Genomic DNA, 25,176 nt, shown 5'->3' on the forward strand with positions numbered 1-25,176 from the left:
ATTTGTTTTAATTATTGTCTTGCTCATATTCAATTTGTTTACTTGGCTTATATTGAAAGAAATAAAATTAACTGTCTTCGTGACAGCATAAAAATATACAGTACAGTATTATGATTCCTAATAAAAAATGTGTGGAGAATTACCTATTTTCCCCACAACAAACAGAATAGTATACAAACACAATATTTCCCACAATAAAAATCTGAGAGCACTTTCAATGTCTACATACCAAATTAAGTTGGTAGAGGGCTGTAATTACAGCAGATGTTCTTTAACACCAATTAATTGGCAATTACCTGTGAGAGATTGGTTTTCCATAGGTGACAGATGGGTTGATGCAGATGCAGCAATCCCAGCCCGGTTTTCACTCTTACGTGCATGTCCTAGTATACATGGGGGATAGACCTAGCATTTTGGGTGTATATGTGAAACACTGGTTGATATAGAGAAGTTATTGCCCAATGGTCATTGTGTGCCCATCGAGTGATTAACTAGGACGAAGTGAAGTATTCATGCAATAGAACAGTGCCAGAGAGGTCAGCCATGTTTTGTGCTACAGAGTAAGTCCCCAGTCAAGGATCAGATAAGGAGAGACTTCCGGTCAGTTTTCCAAAGGTTCAACCACGAGTCATGATGAATTCATGATGTCATACCTCACGTCACCTATGCCTAGGATTATGTGATTGAGGCAGGCATGTGCACCATTTCCCTAATTGGCAAATCTGAAATCTTGACTGCTTACTCCCAGGAGGCCCTGATGATGTCCTCACATAGCCAGCTCAGGCATTCTAGTCAGGAAAGCCTTTCAAGAAAGATATGGGTATATATTATCAGTCAGCCAATAAACATTATTGCTTCAATAAGATCCTCTACATGTCAAGTTAACATTACAAAATACTTTCCTTGTTATATCTAACATATGTCCAGAATCACATTTGTCATTTATATTAAAGATAATCATTTAACATGAACTCAGACACACCATGAGGTAGTGAGAGAGAGGAAGGTAACCATGTTCCAGTGTGCCATAGTGATCCTAGAATATCTAAGTTATCCATGACAGTAAATGGTGGGAAGTGTTTCAGTGAACATTAAATGATTGTGGAAGTGCCCCCACATATTGTCAGTATAGATTTTGCCACAACACCTGTTTCATGGGAAATGTGCATCTGCCCGTGTGCCATTCTTTTGTGTCCTGCTGCCACACCGCTTGTGTGTTGCCAGCCGTCGCTTTCTCACCAACCGTGCTACATCAGCCACATGTATACCTCTCATGTTATCATGTGCAATTATAAATATGTTCTGCCTCCTGTTATGTGTATTTTTACACACTACCACGTGCAGAAGTGAAGAATGCCAGTACCACTCCAATGAAGTCTCGCACATAGCAGTGCCGAGATAATCACCATACTCCAGTGAACTTCATGCATGTGCCTTGTGCAGACTAGCATGAGTACCAGCTACCAGACTACCTATGGAGCTGCTTGTATGAGTATTGTATGAGTGTGTGAATGAGGCTTGGCCACTTTAAGTACAGAATCTCTTGTTTTATTATCATCTCTCTGCATGCAGTTCTTTGTGATCTGCCAGTTATTCTCGCCTCTCCAACACCTGCAACAGGTGAAGACCTGTTGCAGGTGTTGGAGAACAGGTGAAGAAGATAAGAAGTACCAGATGGTGAACACAAGATTTGGCTATGTCATAATATCATACTGAACCTGTTATTGGATGTGTCGTGTCACATACCACACATTTGGCTTCCACCTGCTATGTTTTATCGGCTGTCCCTTTGACAATGAACATGTGTTTGTTATTTTGTTCATGATTATATGTCCCATTGACTGAGTATTGTGATTCATTGTACATGTATATATGATTACTCAAGTATCCTATTGAACTCTTATTCCATAGTTTTCATACAGGAAGTGATTAGGCAGCCGAGATATTTGATTGATTGTCTTAACGAATATTAAGCGAGGTTTTGTTCCTAAGGGAACTGTTATCGATCTGTTAGATGTTCCATGTCTTTCTAAAGCAATTTAGCTTTGACCAACACCAATTTCGAGTAATCAAGTCCCCTGTGTATTAGCAAGCAAGTTCTTGTATAAACTATGGTTGTCCTAGTTAATTGTTACTCTTGTGTTTCTGTGAAACCACTCCATGCTACTCTTTAACACATATACAGTAACTGCTTCTATGTACCTTCAACACCTATACAAGCCTATTAAGTTACAAATAAACTATAAGTTGTGATGAGGACCTGGGAGAGTCCTTTTGCTTCATTTGCATTAACACTTTCTCATGCCCGGCATGTGACCCGTCACACACCGCAAGGTAGGCCGAGCGTTGGACGTGAGCGCACAAACCACATTCAAATGTTTACACTCTTTTCAGCTTTCTCACCTCAATTTTCATGCTGTGTCATTGATTATGGTATCAAATCGTTTGCAATATCATAACACGCATTTTAAAATCAGTCCCATATTACGGACAATAAATGTAATTTTTACAAATTTATTAATCTGCAAAGTAGGCCGAGCGTTGGCCGTGAGTACACAAACCACTCTCAAATGTTTATACAGTGGGGCTTTCACTTAAGATGGTAATCCATTCCCAGAGACGTATCTTAAGTCGAAATATCGTAAGTCGAAAAGAATTTTCCCATAAGAAATACTGTAATGGGAATAGAATTAATCCGTTCCACACTCCCAAAAAAATTAACTTCAAAGTAAATTTTATATCTAATTCACCCAAATCTTTAGTACTAAAGTATGTACAAGTTATTGCTTACCTTTATTGATGACTCTTGTTGGCGTATGGAAGACTGTGAGGAGAGGTGTTAGTGTTTAGAGTTTGGAAGGAGAGTTCCCTTCCATTATAACATCAGGCATTGATTGTTTTTCTTTTTCAATTTCTAAATTTTTTTTTTTTTATTTTTTTATAGAAAATGGAGCAGCCTATCTGACATCCACTGAACGAACATTTCAGACATTTTTCTTTTTTCAAATTTTTCAATTGTGTTTATTTTTTTCATTTTTTTATATTTTTTATAGAAAATGGAGCAGCCTACCTGACATCCACTGAACGAACCTTTTAGACATTTTTTTTTTCATTCTTTTTCAATTTTTTTTTTTTTTTTATTTTGTATAGAAAATGGAGCAGTCTACCGACATCCACTGAATGAACCTTTTAGACATTTTTTATTTTTTCAGTTTTTTCATTTGTTTTATTGTTTCATATTATTTTTTATAGAAAATGTAGCAGCCTACCTAACATTCACTGAACGAACCTTTTAGACATTTTTTCTTTTTTCAAATTTTTTCAATATTTGTTTATAGTGATGCATCACAGTGTCATTGAAAAGGTTAAGGCAACAGCCTACTGCAGCTTGATTTGGGCGAGTTGTTTCAGCAAAAGTTTGCAGTTCTTCCCATGCTGCACATATTTTCGTAATAAATGAGGAAGGGACATCCTCTACATCAACAACCCTCATACCATTTTCATGTTTACGACTGATCTCTTGTTTTTCCTCTGTGGTCATCCTCACATGTGTTTTCTTAGGTTGAACCATACAACTGACTTTCTTGGGACCCTTGGGATATATCCGGCATGATATATAATATATACTTTTATGTTCAAAAAACAAAAAATCACCACAATAATGGAATTTCTTACAAGCATGATCGTCACTAAGTGGTTGGCTCTGGTAAACTGAGGCAGGTCTGCTTGTGCCACCAGGAACCATGCGCTTGGTTGACCTGAACGCGCATCAACGAATATCGTTAGTCGACGACACTATCGTAAGCCGAGTCACATTTTACGATGAAATTTATATCGTAACTCAAAATTATCATAAGTCGGAGCAGTCGTAAGTCATGGTGCCACTGTATTCTTCTCAGCTTTCTCACTTCCATTTTTGTACTACTGTACATTATTAATTGTGGTATCAAATTGTTCGCAATATCATGGTGCGCATTTTAAAACCAGCCTCATAATGTCCGGACACTAAATGGAATTTTTACGAATTTATTAAGTGATGACGGCATTATCGTCATCAGGGCCTCTGCGTATTTTGGTTTTATGACGCCGAGACCGTCATCAAAACACGAAAGTGTTAAGGGGATTCTCAGGACCAAAATGAATCATGGCCTGCCTGAGCCAGAACATCCACAATGAAGTTCAACTCTGCAAGGCATACCTAGGTCTTGTACTCATTGCTCTGGTAGTTACTGGATCTTAACAACTTTTAGTGAGCCATCTGACATATGCAAATTGGTAATGTTGGTAGAAATTGCAATCAATAAAAGGCAATATCCCACAGCACCATTAGATATATATTTGAATGTACTGTATGTCAAAACATACCCATAAATTTAATAATTGTGCATACATTTTTGCGACTGTAGCGAGCAAGAGTGCATACGCTATTCAGCATAGACATGTTTAAAGGATGGTACATATTAGCAAAGCAAAACATTTTTGTTCTGCACAACAAATCATTAAGACTCATTTAAATATAAAATAGCCTTGTAGCAATAATAATAACAGTACAATGGCCAGCCAGAGGCTTAGGGCCTGTGCAGGAATATCCTTGAAAAAAAAGTTTATGAACATTTATATACATGTTGAATGATCTGTCCGAGTACGTACATTTTTTAATTTGAGTTTGTTTAATCATATGATTGAGGAACCATTTCTGTACATATATATAATCATACATAAAATAATATTCATAATACAGTACAGTATAATTATCAAGTGTATATAGGAGTAAAGCTTTCAATTGTGGTGCATGCTGTTATAAATTCGTGCACAAATTTCACTTAGCTTTGCAAATTTACTGAAGAAACATTATCCAAGTAATTTTGCTTTCTTTCTACAGTACTGTATACAGTAATATAGATCAATCATGTGTACACATTTATGTAAATATTTGTAAAAAAAAATATGGAATGTTAAAAGAAATTTATAAACTTTTGTATGTTCACCTGTAGTTGGTTATTTAGTGATGCCATTTTTTAAAATCTGTACATATATATAATCATACATATATATTGTACAGATTTATTGTAGAGCATTAATTTTGTATACATTTTTAATAAAATTCATAGTTATGTTCTGACTGCACTCAAGGACAGACCAATGAAGAGCTAATATGAAAAAATTTCAGGGAACCTCAATTTGTGTTTGGATTATTCCTGGAAAAATCGTCCACTTAATTATTTACCTTCTTTACTCAATATAACAAAACTATTTTAACATTATTACAGTACTTAATGTTCCCTACACTTTCCAGCTACAAATGCAGCATGTAATAAAATCCAGAATGTTTGGGATGTGCAATAATGAAAGATTCCAAAATGTTTATAAAACACAAGAATGTACAGTATGCTGACTAAACGTTGACCCAACGCACTTCTGAACATAGGGTAGCTCTTTTGACTCGTGTGGCTTATCCATGTACAGTACTGTAAAAATTTGCACACGCACTTTAAAACTTGGTATAACAGTGCTTACCTGCATATCAATAAATCTGCATAGTATGTGGGCTGCCTGTAAGCTGTTTCCTTGTCTATCAATAGAAGATCTGAAATATCTTAACAATCTTAACAAACTGATTAAGCAATGTTGCCACTGAGTAACTTCATTTCAAGTGCACAGAGGCAGATACCAAATAAAAGATCCTCCATTTTTCTTGTAGTATATACCTTATTTGCACATAGTGTACATCCTTCATAATTGCTATATAATACTGTATGTGCCAGTTTTGTCATTGGTAACATACAAAAAGTATATTAAAGTACAGTACTGTACAGTACTATCAAATTTGGTCAATGGTTGTTGTGATACATCAAGAAAATAAAACTTGTTCAGGTAATACTGTAATCTATTCACTAATTTATTGGTACAGTATATACAGTGTACTGAAATACCATTCTCAAGGACACCAAGCCTTGATTAATGAGGTCCACCCCTAGACAAGTGTGAAACTGTTCACAGTCACCTTTCCACTGCTGGCCACATCCAGTGGCACTTTATCCAACTGATGCACATCATCAGCCATGAAAACATGAACATCATAATTTTCTTATAAAAGGCATTAAAACAATCAAAATTATTGTAATATTTTCATATGACCAATCTGATGTCATATTTTAGTTCAGGATATTATCTATATCATTATCTTGTGAAGTCTTGTGAATAATTTATGGGTGAATTTCAAAGAGCACAAGAAAAACACTGTACATTACTGTACAATATTTAGAGGAACTATGTTAATGCCAAGCTGAAAAGTTAAATGAACCAACACTTTAAGCAAATAAAACAATTACTGAATATTGGTTTCAAGTAACATGAGAGTAATAACTCAAATTGTGTACTACTAGTTTAGGTTGGATGCTACTAGTTAGGTTAGCTTAAGCTAGATTGTTTATTTAGGTATGTTATATTTACCAGGAGCAAATCGGAAACGAGTCATTGTTTCCGAACCAAACAAATATCTATATCTCTAGTTACACGACAAGTTGTACCAATTCCAATTCTTTCTTAAGCATTGCTAATAACTTAATCTATGATTTCAACTAGCCATGGCTAGCTGAAATGATTGGCAGAAGAATTTGACCTATTTTCAGCTAGCTAATCTTTTTGTACAAATTCGATTAGGTTATGTCAAGTTGATGGCCAATTCTAGATTTGGTTAGTTGCATTAGACTACTGTATATTGCCCCTTCCATCACTCACCAAACTTAAAAATATTAATACTTGGTTAATACATACCTGTATATATCTAATTTGTTAAGTCAAGAAAAACTTCGTTAAATAACAAGAGCTTGCAGTAAAAATGACTACTCGACTTGATACCAATTAAGTTAAAATCAAATTGAAAATGGGAGAACTTTAAATGAGGCCCCAGGTGGTGCAAGCTGGATGGTAGAGCACCTTATAATGCCAGAACCCTTACCTGACCTTAATATATTTGGAGTGGAAATATGCCAACTTCTGCTCTAAACAGATATCAAAATAAAAGGTATCAGGATAAATAATCACATTAACTTGCTCCTTTTCCCAAGACACATTATTATTATTGCAAGATTTAGGCACTTGATACTGAGTTTTGCATCATTCAGTGAAAGTTAGGTCAAGATGGGTTATTTAAGTTAGAAATCAACAGGAAAGAGAGTAGCTTGCCATGAAACCAAATAAAATCCGGCAAGAAGCTGTGCAAACCAAAGACAAGCTCAAGAACCTGGATAAATTACCGGGTAAGACAGTGAGTGTACCGAAGTCCCCCGGGAGAGTGGAACAATGAGGCTGTTGCACTGTTAAATATTACCGAAGGACAGCCACATATAAAATGCCAGAGTTTACGTCACATTCTTGGAGTCACTTTCTCTCAACTGGGACGGAAGTATTCCCATACCACCAACGTCTTGCGACTGCTAATTCACACCTCGCTTGTTGCCACCTCAAAATATGAATTTCCTGAGGACATTTAGAGCAGAGTTCTTGATGGTGTGAAGGTTTTGTTTACATGAGTGTGGAGGGTGGCGGGGGATCCAATGCTCCGGCCCGCTCAATCCTCCTCCTCCAGCATCTGATACCTTCCCTCACCTTCAACCTTATGGTTCTCATCCCCTCACACACACACACAAACACACACACACATATATTATATATCTGTTTATACAGTTGTACTTGAGGTCGATCTCGAACCCATTGTTGATGTGACGACTTATATTGAATTTTGTAACTAGCTCATCAAGATTGTAACTTGCTTAGCTAAATGAATTGTGGGGTTCAGTCCCTGAGCCCATTATGTGCCTCTGTAACCCTTTCCACTACCGCCCACAAGATGGGTATGGGGTGCATAATAAATGAACTAAACTAACTACAGTTGATATATATTTTTGTATGACCATCAAATACAAATTAAATCAAATGCATTTTTTTAATTATAATTTCCCTTGAGAGGGAAGAAGTTGCTAAGTGAGTATGGGAGGAGGGGGGGAAGGTAGCTATAGATGGAGGTTCAAAGGTGATGGGGTTGATTATTTACCTGAGAGCCACTAACACTAGTGGCCTCGACAAGGACAGGACACCGGCGGCTTGTCAAAGGTCCCCCCCCATTTGTTCTGATTTTTTTTTCAAGCTGGATTATATAGTTCAACAGAGTATTGACATTTATGGCGTTGGCTGGTAGGCGGTTCCATGTTTGTATAACTCTTTGGGTAAAAACGCATCTTTAGTTAAAGGGAAAGGAAGGGAAGGGAATTATCGGGGGAAAGTGCCAAGCCATTACGACTATATAGCACTTGGAAGGGGTCAAGATAAGGATTTGGGATGGAAAGGAATGGTGCCCAACTACTTGGACGGTCGAGGATTGAACGCCGACCTGCATGAAGCGAGACCGTCGCTCTACCACCAGTCCAAGTGGTTGGATAGGGGAAGGAGTAGTCTAATTTATTTATTTATATATTTATTTATTTACAAGAAGGTATATTGGGTTGTGAAAGAACATACATTGGTGACTGGTGGCATACATTGATGAATGGTACTTACTTGCAAAGTCACTAACACGGGGAAAATACTACATTTATATATAATTCTCAGTAAACCAATTTTTCATATCATCACAGAGCATGAGCCGTAAACTCCAAATGTTATACTTGATCCTGCCTCGCAAGAACTTCAATATTTTGTCTACTGGGTAACCTTCCTGCCTGCCTATCCACACAAAAAATATAAACAGAAAGTAACATAATTATTGTATTATTAATTTTCTTGTATTATATGTTAATATGAAACATTAAAAACCTCATTAAATCCACTCTAATGCTTGATCCACATAAAGCTTTAAGGGTATCTGTAATCAAGTTTACAAGAACAACTTTCTGCGTACAGAAATAAAATATATGCATATTATTCTCAATTTCAGTACATTGGTCACACCTATTGTTGTCCTTAATTCCCAACATCAACAACCTATCATTAGTAGAGAAGGTCTCATGAATATTGTGATGCAATAAATTTAACATGATGGTGTGCCCTTATATATTACTCGCCAGTTAAAGAGTGGATATGCCTCCTCTACTCTTGAAACTATATGTGGGAGCAGATCATCACACACGTGTTTACTGTTCATCATTAAAAAAGACCTTCAACATTATAAATCCGCCTGAGGACATCATTTACACAAGAATAAAAGTGAGGTGAAATAAGGGCGAGGTCAGTATACTTTGGCATATGTATCAAGTAGCTAACACGTATTTTACGAGAATAGTGCCCTAAAGCATTTACTGTACACTCTTTCTTTGCATTATTTCCTCTCTAAAGGTAACACATGAGATAGCCAATGGCTTATATTACTCATTCAATATCTCTATTCCACCGTCTTTCTTAGCTTTATATAGTGTATTCAGTTTAATTGGTCGGTATCTATCATACCATACATATCTAAAAATAGTTTATGTGAATATGATCATTATATTGTATATTATTTAATAAAGAAAACAATACTAACACGGGATATGGGGGATGTTCTTCAGTGATGGGGAAGCAATTCCTGGGAGATGCAGTAGCTGTATATTCTGGGTAATAATACTTAATAATATGGGAAGTTCCGGGATAATGGGGTAGGCTATACTTGCAGGATGATGGGGTGGGATGTTCAGTGTACTGAGGTTAGTTTCCGGAATGATGGGTTGGATGTTCCAGCATGGATGATTTGGAAGTGTTTATCAAGTTCTCTCTTGAACACTGTGAGGGGTTGGTCAGTTATGCCCCTTATGTGTAGTGGAAGCGTGTTGAACAGTCTCGGGCCTCTGATGTTAATAGGGTTCTCTCTCAGAATACCTATTGCACCTCGATCTGCTTTTCAACGGGGGTATTCTGCACATCCTGCCAATACTTTTGGTCCTTTGTGATGTTATTTCTGTGTGTACATTTGGTACCAGCTCCAGTTTCATGTGTTTACGTATCTTATATTACAGGGAATTATTAGAGGGAATACCATGCCCTGTTACAAAGTAAAATAAAAATGTACCTAATTTCATCCTCATGGTTTCCTACCTTGTACTTCAAACTCACACTGTATCTTGTACTGCTCACTTCCCCATTATTAGTACTTAAGACTTAAGAAATAGGTCAAGGACCTGCCCGAAACGCTATGCGTGTTAGTGACTTTGCAAGAATATGAAAATATCAAGCTTATGTAATCTCACCAACCCATCTTGAGGTTAGGTTATCTTGAGATGATTTCGGGATTTTTTAGTGTCCCCGCGGCCCGGTCCTCGACCAGGCCTCCACCCCCAGGAAGCAGCCCGTGACAGCTGACTAACTCCCAGGTACCTATTTACTGCTAGGTAACAGGGGCATTCAGGGTGAAAGAAACTTTTGCCCATTTGTTTCTGCATCGTGCGGGAATCGAACCCGCGCCACAGAATTACGAGTCCTGCGCGCTATCCACCAGGCTACCATTGTACCTCTTTGCAAATAAATTATTATTATTATTATTATTATTATTATTATTATTATTATTATTATTATTATTATTATTATTATTATTATTATTATTATTATTATTATTATCATCATCATCATCATCATCATCATCATCATCATCATCATCATCATCATCATCATCATCATCATCATCATCATCATCATCATCATCATCATCATCATCATCATCATCATCATCTCACCCGCTTGCGTTCAAGAGAATACAGATTTAGGCATTTTAGTCTGTCCTAATAATTTAGATGCTTTATGGAGTGGATTCTAGCCACATGATCTCTGCAACCTCTCCAGAGGTCAGCTAGAATATCACAGGGGTGAGATGTTCCGATATGATGGGGGTGGGATGTTCTTGGGGCATGAGAGGTTTCTGGATGATGGGTGGGATTTTGCATGGTGATGGAAGGTTTCTGAATGATTGGGTCGATGTTATTTGGTGATGGGATGGGATGTTCCTGGGTGATGAAAGAGGTTAATTTCTGGATGATGTCCAGAGGATGTGTGTGGGGTGCACAATAAACTAAATGAACTAAACTGGATGATGAGGTGGGATGTTCTCGGGGGATAAGGTGGGATGTTCTTTGGGGATAAGGTGGGATGTTTAGAAATAATGGGATGGGATGTTTCTGGGTGATGGAAGAAAGTTTTTGGATGCTGGGATGGGATGTTGCGAGTAATGGGGTGGGTTCATAAGGGTGGAGGGTGATGATGCGCAGAGGCCTTGCGCAGCTACTAGACGATGCCATACGACCCAAGTATTTACATCAGTTGTCATTGGTCGGTCGAGGGGTGAGGATGGCTGGTGCAGGGCGAGCATCCATACAGTTGATTTAGTTTTCTTGGAGCCATTGAACGTTTGATTCACTGTTGGTCCAGTTTGTAATTCCCGGTGATATGGCTGTATGAGACATTTTAAATATCGACCAAAAATAAATTCCTTAGAAAACTGTGCTACAGACTCAAAGGGTTTGTTGTGTGTATAAGATCCTGAAGACAAAATGAGACAAGTGGATGCTTGATTTGTCTTGGTCAGTGCTAGGAATTATTCGTGGCAGAGCGTGTGTGGTGTGACAGTCCGGGATTTGTAGGGTGCGAGGCCTTGCGGCGCTGTAAGGAGGCTAGATGTGTAAGATGAATGTGAAGGATGGCGAGGAGCGGGCGCCGCTCATCCAGGAGACCTCTCATCTCCTCAACCCCTTCGTCCACCGTCTTGAACTCAACACCGCCTACGACAAGTTCAAGGTCAGGCTAAACCGCTTCTCTATATGTCTAAGATTGTCCATCGACTTGGACTGGTAGGTAGAATGACGGTTTTGCAGGGTCGGCGTTCGGTCCCCCGATAGTCCAAGTGGATGGGCACCGTTTCACCACGCCGGTGAAACGGTGCCCATTTTTTACCTTTCAAATGCTATATAGTCAAACTGGTTTATTTTGTCATAGCAGGGCTACTATATTTATAAACCCAAATATTTATTGTCATTATTTGAATGCAGGTGTATCTATATATTTTGTTAAAATAGCATAATAGTAAAAACAGTGTTGTTAACTAAACGGAACCTTTGGAGATGGTATAAATCCACAATGAACATCATGGATTATGAGATATGTAAAAGGGCATTAAATTCAGGTACTCAGGAAATCAGATTAGCCAAAAAAAAACTACGAAAGAAATCCTGCCCAAAACATAAAGGAAGATCCAAAATCATTCTATGTATATTTATGCAGTAAACCCAAAGACTCTGTAGGACTTCTTAAAAGATGACACTAACCGAGTTATATTGGATGATAAAAGGGCAGCAAACACTAAATGAATACTTTAAATTAGTGTTCACACTAGAAAGATTGAACGACATCCCATCACCCACACGAATGTTTGAAGGAGGTGAAGAGAATGAATTAAGGGGCAACAGCCTGGTGGACCAAACTCTCACAAGTCAAGCCTGGCCTCGGGCCAGGCTTGGGGAGTAGAAGAATTCCCAGAACCCCATCAAGCCGGTAAGGGATATACCCTACCCATTACATGCGACACAATAAGGAAGAACATTGACAAACCATAAGATTCAAAAGCCCCAGGTGTGGATGGATTTCAATCCAAAGTTGTAAAGAAACTGGGACATGCACTATGCATACCACTGAAACTCCTTTTCAGAAAATCCCTGGACCAAGGGATAGTTTTCCTGGATTGGTCTAGGATTGGTAACATTTGCAAATATGCAAATGTTACCCATTTTCAAAAAAGGCAGAAAAAGCTCGGAAGAAAACTACCGTCCGATCAGCTTGACATCACACATCTGCAAGCTTATAGAGAGAATCCTAAAGAAAGGAATTAACCAACATCTCAAAGAGAACAATCTTGTAAAATCAACGCAACATGGGTTTGTTAAAAATAGATCATGCCCTACAAACCTGCTCACATTTCTGGAAACGGTAACCGGCTATTCAGACAAAGGACTTGTTTCATATACAGTACATCAATGTATATGTATATCATATACACCAGTGTATATGTATTTCATGTACATCAATGTATATGTATATCATATACATCAATGACATAGATGAGAATATTACAAACCACATCATCAGATTTGCAGATGACACTAAGATATATTGTAAAATGGGAAGTGAAAGTGATATTGAGACCTTACAAAGAGATCTACATGAACTCCACAAATGGTCAGATGACTTGCAAATGCTTTTTAATGTCAATAAATGCAAGACCTTGCATGTGGGGCATAACAATCCAGGTCACAACGACCAAATTAACAGCACAACCGTACAACAGATAATTGAAGAAAAGGACCATTGAGTCAGAATCCATCATTCACTAAAAGTTGCACTAGAAGTGGGGGCGGCAGTAAAGTAAGCTAACCAAACCCTGGGAATAATCAAGTGTACCTTTACCTTTAAGGAAAAGAAGGTAATCATTCAATTGTATAAGTCTCTGGTGTGCCCCCACCTGGATTATTGTATCCAGGCATGGAGACCTCATCTTCAGAAAGACATAGCTGTTCTGGAGAAGGTGCAACACTGGGCAACAAAAATCATCCCAGAGCTTAGACATCCCTCGTATTAGGAACGGTTGAGGGCCACAGGTCAAACAACACTGCAAACCAGGCATGACAGGGTGAATCTCATCGAAACCTTTAAAATACTGAACAATTTGGAGGATGTTGATTCGGACAATTTCTTCAAAAGGTCAGATGTAACACGAACGAGGAGCAACAGATTCAAGCTCAAGAAGCCACAATGTAGGACTGAACACAGAAGATGCTTTTTCACCCATAGGGTTCTAAACCCATGGAGCCGTTTACCTGCCGAAGCCATAAACACCAAAACTCTGCTGGGTTTTAAAATACAGCTGGAAAATATCATCAGGGCAAATGAGGGGGGGGGGGACCTTTGACAAGCTAGCAGCTTCCTTTCCTCGTCGAGGTCACTAGTATTAGTGACCCTCAGGTAAATTCAAGTAAATAATAGCCTTACTGTAGTGAAAATTAATGCCACAGGGCAGCATCCTGGGACCTCTCCTATTTCTTATATACAGTACATCAATGATCTGCTAAATGTCTCTAACATTCTTAAACCTATAATATTTGCTGATGATATTATCTTCATCTACTCGGATCCCAACCCACACACATTAAATAATGTTACTGTATAAATCACTCATGGATGTCAACCAACAGACTCACACTAAACATAGAAAAGACCTACAGTACTACATTTTATTTGGAAGCATATCATCAAATGAAATTCAACTTCAGATAGACCATGTTAACATCAGCAACAAAATTCATGGAAAGTTCCTTGGCCTACACATAAACAAGAGATTCAACTTCAGCACCCACATACAACACATAGCCAAAAAAGTCTCAAAAACTGTTAGTATACTCTCTAAAATCAGATACTATACACTGTATTATGTTCCCCATTCTACTCTGCTCTCTCATTATACTACTCGCTAAACTATCCCTATTTTACATACGGTATCTGTGCATGGGGGTTCAACTACTGCAAATTACCTCAAGCCCATCATCATCATCCAGCAAAAATCTGCTATCAGAACAATAACAAACTCTGTTTTCAACGAATAACACGAATAGTCTCTGTGGCGTAGTGGTAAGACGCTCGCCTGGCGTTCTATGAGTGCTTTGTCCTGGGTTCATATCCTGGCCAGGGAGGATTTACTGGGCACAAATCCTTACCTATAGCCTCTGTTTAACTCAATAGTAAAATTGGTACTTGGTTGTATAAACGATTCTTCGCGGGGGTCGTATTCCAGGGAACATAGGATTAAGGACTTGCCCGAAACGCTACGTGTACTAGTGGCTGTACAAGAATGTAACAACTCTTGTATATATCAATAAAAAAAACCACAGCCCTTCTGTTTAAATCCCTGAACATGCTGAACATACACTCATTCCACACATTCTCTTGTGCTATTTACATCTTGAGGTTATCATGAGATAATTTTGGGGCTTAGTGTCCCCGCTGCCCAGTCCTCGACCAGGCTTTTTTTTTTTTTTTGTTACGCATCTCCAGGAAGCAACCTGTACCAGTTGTCTAACTCTCAGGTACCTATTTACTGCTAGATGAACAGGCACATCAGGGTGAAAGAAACTGCTCATTTGTTTATGCCTCTGCCAGGGATCGAACCCGGAACCTTAGAGCTACGAATTCTGAGCTCTGTCAGTCGTTAGGCCCCCCTCAGGTACATGTACAAAACCTTGTACATGTACCTGACTGCTATCAACTTATAGTTGTTATTTTGAATGCAAATTTTGCTACAATGTACCTATTAAGTCTTCAAATTATGCTACAATATGCCTATTAATAATCTTCAAATTTTACTACCATGTACCTATTAATATTTTTCAAATTTTTCATACAATGTACCTGTTAATGTTCTTCACATTTTGCTACAAACTACCTACAGTAGTTAAAATTATCTGTTAGATTAAGGACCTGGCCAAAACTCTATGCATGTTAGTGGCTTTGCAAGAAAGTAAAAACATCAATGTTATAAACCCAATGTACCTTTTTGTATATATAAATAAATAAATAAATAAATAAATAAATAAAATAAAGTAACAGATTGCATGCCTCAATAGATAGTCTATCCAGTGGATAAGTGGGGCTAAATAACCTAACACTGTCTTTCACTGGTCACTTGGTCACTGGGAAAATGAAAACGTCATAAAATAATTAATCTCTATAACACATATTGCCTAAGCAAATTTCATCTTCATTAGTTGTAACAGGTTCATTTGTATTAAAAGTTGTAACATGTTGGCCAAATTATCATCAGATACCTTTACATCAGGAAAACATATGCTTTCAATGTGCATAGGCATGACTGTAGCCTTTATATACACATGTGGACACAGTGTGCATAAGTTCCATATATAGTATGCATGTAATAGTTTGTACAGTACTGTATATACAAATGCATACTGTATGTACATTTATTGTTCATTAGACATTACATGGAGCATAAACAAAGAAATAAGAAGGCATGGATATACTGTAGTAAAATGTAGATAAGTACTAAGGCACAGAGAAGGGAAACAAGTACAATAGCCTATATTAGGGTTAGAGACATGAAGAGGCAGTTTGAGAATGATATTGACAAAAGCCAAAGATTATTTAAGCCAAATGAGAAAAAGAAAACAGTAAAGGGTTAATAAGCTCAAAGAGTTTGGACATTACCTCACAAAAAGTGACAAGGTACTATGCAAGGAGCTAAGCAGAAGATTCCAAGAAGTTTTCAGGATGGAATTTAGCATGGATAACAACAGACATTACTAAACACATTATAGAATTCGATACTTAATTAAGCCTGAACAAGACTACATGGCCAGCCCAAATGTTACCATGACTACCGAAAGAGGCAAGAAAAATATCATGTAAATATTTGTAAATTTAAGCTTATTCCACACAGTATCATCTCATAATGTGACTTGCAATTTATATTTTACAGTATATTACTGTATTTATAATTATAATCAGTATAAGACTATTACAGTAATATTAAATTTGTCATATAAACTGCAGTAATACAATAATACTGTATAGACACAGTGCTTGAAATATTTTAAACTGTCAATAATAAATGGACATCCATTTTACAGTATTAATACAATTTCTTAATTTGTAAACATGTAAACACTTGAAAATTTATGAATAATGATATTAAGTTCATAACTATCACATGGGGGTATGATCAAATCTTAAGCAAGTGAACCATCTTGTGATGTATTCAGTGCATATACGCTAATGTGACAGAAAAATGAACAGTAGGCATGTTGCTAATATTTAAGAAAGGAGACAGGTGTTGTGTGCAATCTCTGCAAAGTACCATGCAGTACTGGAAAAAAATGGATTGCCAATTGTGGTACATCTAGAGAGGACAAACATCATAATTGAGAGACATAATAATTAGGGAGCACCACAACAGGCCTGTTGACCATTACTATCTTGGTTACCTTGAGTTGGTTCAAAGGATCAATGTGTCTGCATCCTTATCTGAATCTTACCTGGGGAGAATTTCTGCGAGTTCTACTCCCCCAAGCCCGGCCTGATCCCATACTCAACTGGCTCCAGATGAAATAACTTATCTAATTGTTTCTTGAAGAAGTCTACCTTTGTTCTGGCAATATTTCTAATGCTTGCTGGGAGAGTATTGAACAGCTGTGGACCTCTGATTGTGCCTATGGCACCTCTGCTCTTCTGCACTCCAGTGAGATTAGTTTTAGAGATTTTAAGTGGTCTCAATAATTTAGATGTATTGAATTGATTATGGTAGAAAAAGTTCTCTGCACATTCTCTAGGTCAACAACATCTCCAGCTTTGAATGAGGTTGCTAATGTACAACAATATTCTATATTAGATAGTGGGTCCCAATTATATCCACTGCTCTTGCACATAGGCTATACCTATCTAAGTTATTCTTGAAACTTGTTTAACTGTTTGTCTCAATAAGGCTAATTGACAACCTATTCCACTCGTCCACTAACTTATTACCAAACCAGTATTGTATGTATATACTGGTATGTATATATATACCAGTATAGTACGTTGATGAAAAGAAAACAAAGGGTTGTGTTTAATAGAAATGAATTTGAATAGAGAAATGTGATAAGTGGGGTGTCACAAGGATCCATTTTAGGACCTACCCTTTTTTGCCATATATATCAGTGACATAAATGAGAATATTACAAACCACATCATCAAATTTGCAGACGACACAAAGATTTATGGTAAAGTGGGAAATGATAATGATATTGAAGCCTTACAAAGAGATCTACATGAATTCCACAAATGGTCAGAAGACTGGCAAATGCTTTTTAATATCAACAAGTGCAAGACTATGCATGTGGGGCATAATAACCCATGCAACAACTACCAAATTAATAGCATTACATAAATTAGGATTAAGGACCTGTCCAAAATACTATGCATGCTAGTGGCTTTACAAGAATGTAAGAGCTCTTGTATATATAAATAATATTAATAACAAATAAATAATAATAATAAATAAATAATAATAATAACAAATAAATAATAATAATAACAAATAAATAATAATAATAACAACGTTACAGTAGATTGATGAAGAAAAGGACCTTGGAGTCAAAATCCACTACTCATTAAAAGTTGGGCAACAGGTGGGTACAGCAGTCAGAAAAGTTAACCAAACTCTTGGAATAATCAAGTGTACTTTTGACTATAAGGAAAAGAAGGTAATGGTTCACTGTACACATCTCTGGTGCACCTCCATTTGGATTACTGTATCCAAGCATGGAGACCTCATTTTCAGAAGGACATAGCTGCTCTGAAGAAAGTGCAACACCCGGCAACAAAAGTCATTCCAGAGCTAAGTCGTCATCTATATCAGAAAAGCTTGAAGGCCACAGTTTGCAACACTGACAACCAGACCTGACAGGGTGGATCCCATTGAAACTTTTAAAATACAGTACTGAACAAGTTAAACGATGTTGTTGATCAGGATATTTTCTTTAGAAGGTCAGATGTAACACAAACAAGGAACAATGGTTTCAAGCTCAACAGGCCACAATCTAGGACTGAGAACAGAAGATACTTTTTCACCTACAGGGTTATTAACCCATGGAGCAGCCTTCCCGCTGAAGCAGTAACAGCCAAAACTGTGTTGTTTTAAAATACTGTATACCTAGAAAAGATAATGAAGGCAAATGGGGGCCTTCAACAAGCCGCCGGCTTCCTGTCCTCATTGAGGCTACTAGGGTTAGTGGCCCTCACGGTACTCGGGTAAATACCTCTGTATATTCCTTCTAAAAATAAATTCATCCAGATTGTACCCACTGGTAAAGCAAGAAAACAGGAAATGCTTTTGTACCCACAGGGTTATAAACCCATGACACTACCTATCCTCCGAAGCCGTAAATGCCAAAACATTACTGCAGTTCAAGATCAGATTGAAAAAAATCCTCGGGGAAAAATGGGGAGGGAGTTCGTCTCAATCAAAATGGATTTGACAAGCCGCCGGCATCCTGTCCCCGTCGTGGCTGCTAGATAGATAGTGGCACTCGGTAAATTCAGGTAAGCCCAAATTCGCCCCATCCTTGACATATGAATCTAATTACTTTCATTATTTCATTTCATTGGCTACTGATGTCTCTCCTGAGGTCTTAAAAACAAGAAGTGTTCATATATCGAGACTAAAACACATCAATTATATCGCCGACTCGTTTCCAACAAACCACAAGAGACTAACGTCAGTACTCGCAATCTGGTTTCGTGCGGAAGATTCCGATACCATATGACTATCATCTTTCTGTATAGCCTATATATCCTCTAGAGCATGTGTTTGTTTAGTAGATTTTTTTTCTAAAACGTCACCCCATAATTCAAATTCCGTCCCGCTAGAGCAAGGTAGCTAAAGTTTTGAGATGAAAATATTCTTATTGGAATGACCTGATGTAAGGCCATTAACCATATTTCGTATGTTCACATACACTGCTAACTTGATTTGATATATTTATTGGGCCAAATCTTTACGATAAGATCTCATTTAAAAGGATTTACTGTCCTAAATTGTTGAGATGGCACAATATAATAATTTACGCTCGTGTGTAAAATGTTTGCTTGCATCTTATAAGTATTTGGGAACGTGGTGTCAGCGGTTATTACCTTCACACCCGCCAGGTGTGTGGCCGTGTGGTGAAGGAAGTGTGCGTGCAGTCAGGGAGAGTAGTAAGCGTGTCGGGGGCATCGACACGGCGCTGCTTGGAAGGTTGCCACGTGTGACCGGCTATGAGGCTCCGTTATTGTGAAAGGGATGGGGGTGGGGTGTAGGGGGGAGGGGGCGTCACTAGAGATTCATCACGGTGATGGCTGCGGTTTGGTGGTAATAACTAGCTGTGTAAATCTCGTATATATCTTTGTAATTTATAGCAAGACTGGGCAATGTAAAGATTTGGTACAAGAGTTTTCTCTTTTTTTCCCCCAGTCATTTTTTTCTCCCCTCGCTTCATTTACTGTTTTCCCCTCTCCCTTCCTAGACTTTTATTTATCCTTCATTTAATTTGTACTTCTTCCTTCCCTTCCCCCCCTTCCTCTTCTCGTTTTTCCTTTTTCCTCTCCCCATCTTTACACCTCTCCTTACATTTGCACCCTCTATTCCCATCTTTCACCACCCTCTCCCAATCTTTCACCCCCACTCCCTATCTTTCACCTCTAACTCATTCGGTTTCTCTAAATATAGTCAATAATTGCCGTTTATCATCAGTTACACAAATAAATCACACTAACGTGATATATCAATAAGAAATTTGAAGCAATGAAGTGACTAACCAGGAATCAGGGTACTCCCAGCCACACACCTTACCACTGCACTACAACATGGTATAACTTACGCAACCTGGGATTCCACCGAATCCACAGGAAGTCTGGAGGTCTCCACTGAAGCCAGTCTAAGGTTTGTATATAATCCCCATGCATTCTGGTGTAGGCAAAGTAGTTTATCAACTGTACGCTCCAGCTTCAGAAAGAAACCCACACTAGCGTGATTTAATTGTGCAGCTTAAGCGTATGGTTGATGAACTACTTTGCCTGCACAAGAATGCATATTTTTTTTAATCCGGACTGGCTTCACTGGAGGACTCCAGGGGCCAGATTCACGAAAGCACTTACGCCAGCACTTACGAACGTGTACATCTTTCCTCAATCTTTGACGGCTTTGGTTACATTTATTAAACAATTTGCAAGCATGAAAACTTCCCATTCAACTGATGTTGTTGTTATAAACAGCCTCCTGGTGCTTCCGAGCTCATTGACTGTTTAATAATTGGAAACTAAGCCGCCAAAGATTGAGAAAAGATGTACAGGTTCATAAGTGCTTGCGTAAGTGCTTTCGTGAATCTGGCCCCAGACTTCCTGTGGATTCAGTGGAATTCCAATTTGTATAACTTAAACCATGTCGTGGTATGAATAGTTAATGTGCGCGGCTGGGAGTACCCTGATCCCTGGTCTAGTCACCTTATTGGTCCAATTGGTCATTTGTTTAAAATGGCAAACTAAATGCATATTAAAATACATAACATTAATCGTAGATAATAAGACGATTTATTTCTCTCAATCGTAATAACTCCTAATTGAAGTACTTTGATTAAGCAAAATTTTTATATTTTGTCAATAAAGATGTAATGATAAAATTGTATTCGAACGCGATATATCAGATAAGTTAAATAAGTCTTAACTCAAACGCTTGATAGACACATCTTCAACATTCACAAGCAACAGTGTAAACACTTCAGTCCAGTTCCTACCCCTCACGGATAGATATCACTTCTCCTGGCCCCGTCACGTGCCTGTTCAGATGCTTCAAGGTATATTAGTATATGCAGATTTTGAATTCAGCGTATAAAGAAACATTGAAAGGCCAAACAAGTCTTCAGTATCCCCAAAGATAGTAATGGTGATTGATAACATGTCACCGTTATGCCATGCAACGAGTGGAGTCTGGAGACGCTGGGTGAATATTCACCACCCTGCTATATGTCCGACAGTTTTTTTTTTTTATACGAGTTTATCAGTGTGGGTGCATCTAGCAGCTGGTCACCTGTTTTGGACCTTTACCTTGAATTGTCAGCTGTTACGCCCGCTATTTGTGGGCGAAGAAGAAATAGGTTTTGAGGCAATGAATTGTTGTTTAAATTTTTTTCAGTAAAAATGATCATGTTTGCAATATAAGACGATCAGTTACTGTTCATTGTCATTTTTCTTTCTCAAGATTTTGGGTGTACTGTTTGTGCTGTGAAATAGCCAGGAAGTTTGTGGCGAGGGAGGGAGGGAGTACTACGAGTGGAGTAAAAGGAAGGGGGTTTGTAGGTAAGGTTAGGCTTCTTAAAACTCTCCTAAAAATTATGATGATTTGCGACTTCCAGTGTGATCGATATAGGCTTTTTTTAATAGCTTTTTGGTGTCTGTATAAAAAGTTATTTCAGCTGTTTTTAACATTTTATGGAGTGATATATATATATATATATATATATATATATATATATATATGTATATATATATATATATATATATATATATATATATGTATATATATATATATATATATATATATATATATATATATATATATATATATATATATATATATATATATATATATATATAATATTTTCACCTAGTTGTGTTTGCGGGGGTTGAGCTTTGCTCTTTCATCCCTCCTCCTCTCAACTGTCAATCAACTGTTTACTAACTACTTTTTTTTCCTACACACACACACACACACACACACACACACACACACACACACACACACACACACACACACACACACACACACACACACCAGGAAGCAGCCCGTGACAGCTGACTAACTCCCAGGTACCTATTTACTGCTAGGTAACAGGGGCATTCAAGGTGATAGAAAATTTGCCCATTTGTTTCTGCCTGGTGCGGGAATCGAACCCGCGACACATAATTACGAGTACTGCGCGCAATCCACCAGGCTACAAGGCCCTCCAAATACACACACACACACACACGTGTGTGTGTGTGTGTGTGTGTGTGTGTGTGTGTGTGTGTGTGTGTGTGTGTGTCTAAAACGACAACAAGTTTGTTATGATTCTGGCACGAATCTTATCGATATATATTTTTTATTCTTTTTTTGAGATATATACCAGAGTTATCTCATGTTTTTCTTCACTGAAGCAGGAAGTTGTAAAAATAACTCTCCAAAGTTCTTTTTTACATTTTTTTTTAGTCTACCCAATCAATAAAAAGTGTAAAAATGATCTTAGGAGAGTTAGTTTTTCAACTTCCTGCTTCAGCAAAGAAAAACATAAGAAATACCGAGAAGATTCGTGCCAGAATCATAAATCTAAAACTTTCTGTAGTTTTCAACTAAATAAATACACACACACACACACACACTATATATATATATATATATATATATATATATATATATATATATATATATATATATATATATATATATATATATATATATATAAATATATAATACGAGGTGCTAGAGCTGTCAGATTCCTCTTCTAGCACCTCAGTGTGGCAATACTGAGGAGAATGTACACTGCATTCAGGGCTCCTGCCCGCCATCTGGGCAGCTGGAGAAACTTGTCAACCTGTTCCAAATAACTTTGTATGTTGTAACCAAGTTTGTATCATAATTTAAATAAACTTAAACATTTACAGTATATAAGGAGGAAGAGAACTATCAGGGGTAAGCGCCAAGCTATTACGACTATATAAGTACTGGGAAGGGGTCATGATAGAGATTTGGGATGGGACGGGGGTAAGGAATGGTGCCCAACCACTTGGACGGCCGGAGATTGAACGCCGACCTGCATGTAGGAAGACCGTCGCTCTACCGTCCAGCTCAAGTGGTTGATCGAAAACAATGCGTGCAAGCACACCCGGGAGTCCCACAGGGCTGAGCTTCCGGGTGCTACATATCCTCATCTTCGAGTTTGAGAGTTCCTATGAACACAACTAGTGGTGGTATCCTCCTTTATAATCTTTTAACCGACGTGTTGGTACTATAGCCTTGATTGACATGTGATGATGTATCGTTTCAGCTGGTGTTCATGTCGATCTTCGTGGTGCCGGCTCGCGTGCTGGGGATCATCCTGTGCCTGATATTGGCCTACGTGCTGGCCTCGGCGGGGCTGTGGGGACTCTCAAGGGAGGACCTCGCCGCCAGGCCCATGAGCGGATGGCGCCGGTAAGTCACAAGTCCCGATTCCCTTCCACCTTCCAGCTGGTCGTCCTCAGCTGCTGCATTGTGGGGTGCGGGGGAGGAAAATCTGCGTTTGGGCAAGATAAAATAAAATCCCCGAAATGCGAGTTAATTGGGCTACGTCACTCATCCTGTGAGTGAACTTATTCGGGCGTAGGCAGGTACGTCCGGCTTGCGTTATGGTAAGTGGTGGGGTGGATGGATGTCAATGGTTGTATGGGCTAGTTTTCTTTCGCCAACCTACACTTAGTCGCTAGCTGTGGCGTCTTGTGCCACACACATTATCACTGTTCGCCCACTCAATATTTCTTTGCGTCTGGAGTCGGTGTTATCGGCAACTGCAGTGATTTTATGACATTGCAATTCAAGTATAGATTTGTAAAATTGCATGAGCTATGAGTGTGTTATCCGATATCGGGATTAGGGCACGAAATGCTCCAAAATAATACTGTAGTTTGTACAATATTTGCTATATAACAGGATGATATTCTCGCGCCACCATAAAAATATGTGCTTAACTTAGTATTACCTCAGCCCACATCACACTGTAATATCCTACCTCCTCCCATCCCTCCACAGACCTTGCCACCAACAATATTGCAAAACAAATTAAATACGACTCTAGTAGATGTGTTAAATACATTGTTGCGATTCACGCACTCGCATTATGTCATCCACCGTTATAACAGTCAAAGCAGTACTTAAATCATATTGGGCTGCAACCGATATTTAAATTGCCATACTAAATGTGGACACATGCCGTTCTATACATTGACCGGTACAGCCTAAAAGCTTAAATGATGATGTTGCCAAACTCAGATTTATGGTAAATTAGACCGTTCATCACAAGAACTGCCTCGAACATTTTGATATTCATTTTGACCTTAGGACGGCACTTGACGCTGTACCCCCGTGTGAAGCTCGTCAGGAAGGTTGAGCCCACGGCATACAAGGGAGTGTTCTCGCCTGAATCAGTTCCTGGTTGAAGGGTAGCAAACACGAGTTAGCATCAACAGGGAGAAGTTGGAGTGACTGTCACTAGTGATCCACCTGGTTGTCTGTTCTGGAGCCTGTTGTTCATAATATGTCAATGACTTAGATGTTGGGGTGAACACTAATAACAGCAAGTTTGTTGATGACACCAAAGTTATGCGAATAGTAAGCTCGAATAAGGACTTGGCAGAACTGCAGAAAGACCTCGTTACATTACAGAACTGGACACAAAAGTTGCAAATGTAGTTCAACGTTTATAAGTGCAGTCGTTAACTTGACCCCAATATGACTAACCAACCTTTCAAGATGGGGAATTCTTACCATTTCATACCTAGCTCTTGAAATGTAACCCTATGTAACCCATCATATAGTCTAATGTACCTAAATAAATGCAGATATACCTAATTATG

The 25,176-nt window shown here is 38.2% G+C and overlaps 2 protein-coding genes across 14 annotated transcripts in view; one reads left to right on the forward strand and one right to left on the reverse strand.

Annotated features, from left to right (window-relative positions):
- The window catches only part of LOC123754010 (scaffold protein salvador), a 51,253-nt gene that overhangs the window by 20,379 nt on the left and 5,698 nt on the right, over positions 1 to 25,176 (reverse strand). For 2 of the 12 annotated variants that reach the window (XM_045736106.2, XM_069306675.1), the window contains exons 1-2: positions 7,260 to 7,601; positions 5,518 to 5,587 (exon numbers count right to left, since the gene is read on the reverse strand). The exons of 2 other annotated variants lie outside the window; for them this stretch is intronic. The gene's annotated coding sequence lies outside the window, so the exon portion shown is untranslated. 8 more of the 12 variants (XM_045736105.2, XM_069306669.1, XM_045736103.2 and 5 more) reach the window with 6 other exon arrangements.
- The window catches only part of LPCAT (lysophosphatidylcholine acyltransferase), a gene marked incomplete at its 3' end in the record, with an annotated part of 58,322 nt that continues 44,425 nt past the window's right edge, over positions 11,280 to 25,176 (forward strand). Inside the window, 2 exon segments of one of the 2 annotated variants that reach the window (XM_069306647.1) lie at positions 11,280 to 11,757; positions 23,613 to 23,758. In XM_069306647.1, coding sequence (XP_069162748.1) covers positions 11,638 to 11,757; positions 23,613 to 23,758 — 266 coding nt within the window. 2 annotated transcript variants of the gene reach the window in all.

Source organism: Procambarus clarkii, chromosome 6 (genome assembly GCF_040958095.1).
Source record: "Procambarus clarkii isolate CNS0578487 chromosome 6, FALCON_Pclarkii_2.0, whole genome shotgun sequence".
In the NCBI taxonomy this organism is placed as follows: Eukaryota; Metazoa; Arthropoda; class Malacostraca; order Decapoda; family Cambaridae; genus Procambarus; species Procambarus clarkii.